Source organism: Papaver somniferum, unplaced genomic scaffold (genome assembly GCF_003573695.1).
Source record: "Papaver somniferum cultivar HN1 unplaced genomic scaffold, ASM357369v1 unplaced-scaffold_175, whole genome shotgun sequence".
NCBI classification, from domain to species: domain Eukaryota; kingdom Viridiplantae; phylum Streptophyta; class Magnoliopsida; order Ranunculales; family Papaveraceae; genus Papaver; species Papaver somniferum.
Window position 1 is genome coordinate 168,604 of NW_020627152.1, and position 2,048 is coordinate 170,651.

At 41.1% G+C, this 2,048-nt stretch overlaps 1 protein-coding gene across 1 annotated transcript; it reads right to left on the minus strand.

Moving 5' to 3' along the window:
• Nucleotides 1-936: 936 nt before the first annotated feature.
• LOC113337720 (uncharacterized mitochondrial protein AtMg00810-like) lies at nucleotides 937-1,845 on the minus strand. The gene has a single exon (XM_026583316.1). It carries the CDS (start codon nucleotides 1,843-1,845, stop codon nucleotides 937-939), a length of 909 nt encoding a protein of 302 aa, XP_026439101.1.
• Nucleotides 1,846-2,048: the final 203 nt, after the last annotated feature.

Consider the following 2,048-nt stretch of genomic DNA (forward strand, 5'->3'; position numbering starts at 1 on the left):
GCTGAAACTAAAAAAAATCTAAGAAATGTAAGTACCCGATCAGGATTTTTGACAGGTGAGATTTGCAGACAGCAAGAGAGATACAGAATAGAGAAGAAACCTGCAGAATATGTCAGAAGAAAAAGAATGTACAGACGACCGGAGAAGTAGCAAAGAAGAACAGAAGGAAAAAACAAAAGAATTTCAAGCAAATAAAGCATCTCAGTTATTCACCTCCTTCTTCTTCTTTTTCAGATATTTGGAAAGAGCGCAACAAAGGTGATGCTGCCAGATGGAAATCTACAACAAAGGAGCTCGCCAACAACAATTAGTCCCCTTGCTTACCTATAAAAATTTCTTGGAATTCAGCATATAAGAAGGAGCAAGTATATATACTTTTTGAGGCAAGAATACTTAATCAAAAAAGATCAAATCTTACCCTCCATCTAGCTCATTGCATTATTACTAGGTTGAAGGTTTCAATCCATCCAGCTCACTGCATTTGTAATTCAATCTCATATTAATTTTTGTTTCTACTTCTAATAAACAGTGTTAGTCTTAGATTATGGTAAAACTGTGGCCCCCTTCCTTGAGGGAGAAGGGGCAATATATATTATTATTATTATTATTATTATTATTATTATTATTCAATGAGAATATTCTGGGTCCTATAAATATGGCAAAATATAATCTATTACACCCCCTTAGTCTTCGCGGGAGAGGAACAAACGCTTAGACTAGTACGAAACGAATAAATAATTGTCTAGGAAGACCCTTTGTAAAAATATCAGCATACTGATTTTCAGATGGAATGTGCAACACTCGAATGTTTCCAATGTGTACGCGTTCACAAACAAAATGAATGTCAATTTCCACATGTTTTGTGCGTTGATGTTGAACATGATCACCAGACATGTAGACAGCACTCACGTTGTTACAATACACGATAGTAGCACGTCATAGTGGTATATGTAGCTCAAGAAGTAAATTCCGGATCCAAGTTGTCTCGGCCACAGCATTGGCCACGCCCCGATATTCAGCTTCAGCACTAGAGCGAGAGACAGTTTCCTGACGTTTGGAAGACCAAGAAACAAGGTTGTCACCTAGAAAGATGCAGAAACCATAGGTTGATCGCCGTGAATCAGGACAGCCCTCCCAATCAGCATCGGAGTATGCATGGATGCCATAAATGGTGGATACAGATACAAACAACCCATGATTGATAGTTCTCTGGAGGTACCGAAGTATACGCCGAAGCGCCTGCATGTGAGGTTCTCTAGGGTCGTGCATGAATAAACATACCTGTTGAACCGCGTAAGATATATCCGGTCGAGTAAAAGTAAGATACTGTAATTCCCCGGCCAAACTTCGGTATAAGGTAGCATCCTTAAGAGCTGGTCCAGAGGTAGTGCTAAGCTTGGAGTTGGTGTCGACCGGAGTGTCTACTGGGTTGCAGGCAGTCATGGAAGCACGAGAAATGATGTCCTTCGTATAGAGTGACTGAGATAAAAACAGCCCGAAAGATGACCGAGTAGCAGTAATGCCCAAAAAATGATGTAATGAGCCAAGATCAGTCATACAGAACTCTCGTTTCATCATGTCAATAAAACGGGTGAGAAGAACATCAGTGGAGGCAGTGAGTATGATATCATCAACATACAATAATAAGTAGGCAGTGTCCTGTCCTGACCGATATATAAATAAAGATGGATCACATACACTACCCTGGAAACCACAACTGATGATGAAAGTCGCAAACCGTTGAAACCACGCCCGAGGCGCCTGTTTGAGACCATATAGAGATCTACGTAGTCGACAGACATGATCTGGACGGGTAGGATCAGCAAATCCCGGAGGTTGATGCATATAAACTGTCTCAGCTAAGTCCCCATGGAGAAAAGCATTCTTGACGTCCAATTAGTGAATGGGCCAATATATGGAGGTGGCAATAGTGAGAACTCTGCGAATAGTGGCGGGCTTGATGACCGGATTAAAGGTCTCAAAGCAATCAACTCCAATTTGCTGTGATTTACCGTTGGCGACAAGACGGGATTTGTGACGTTGTAATG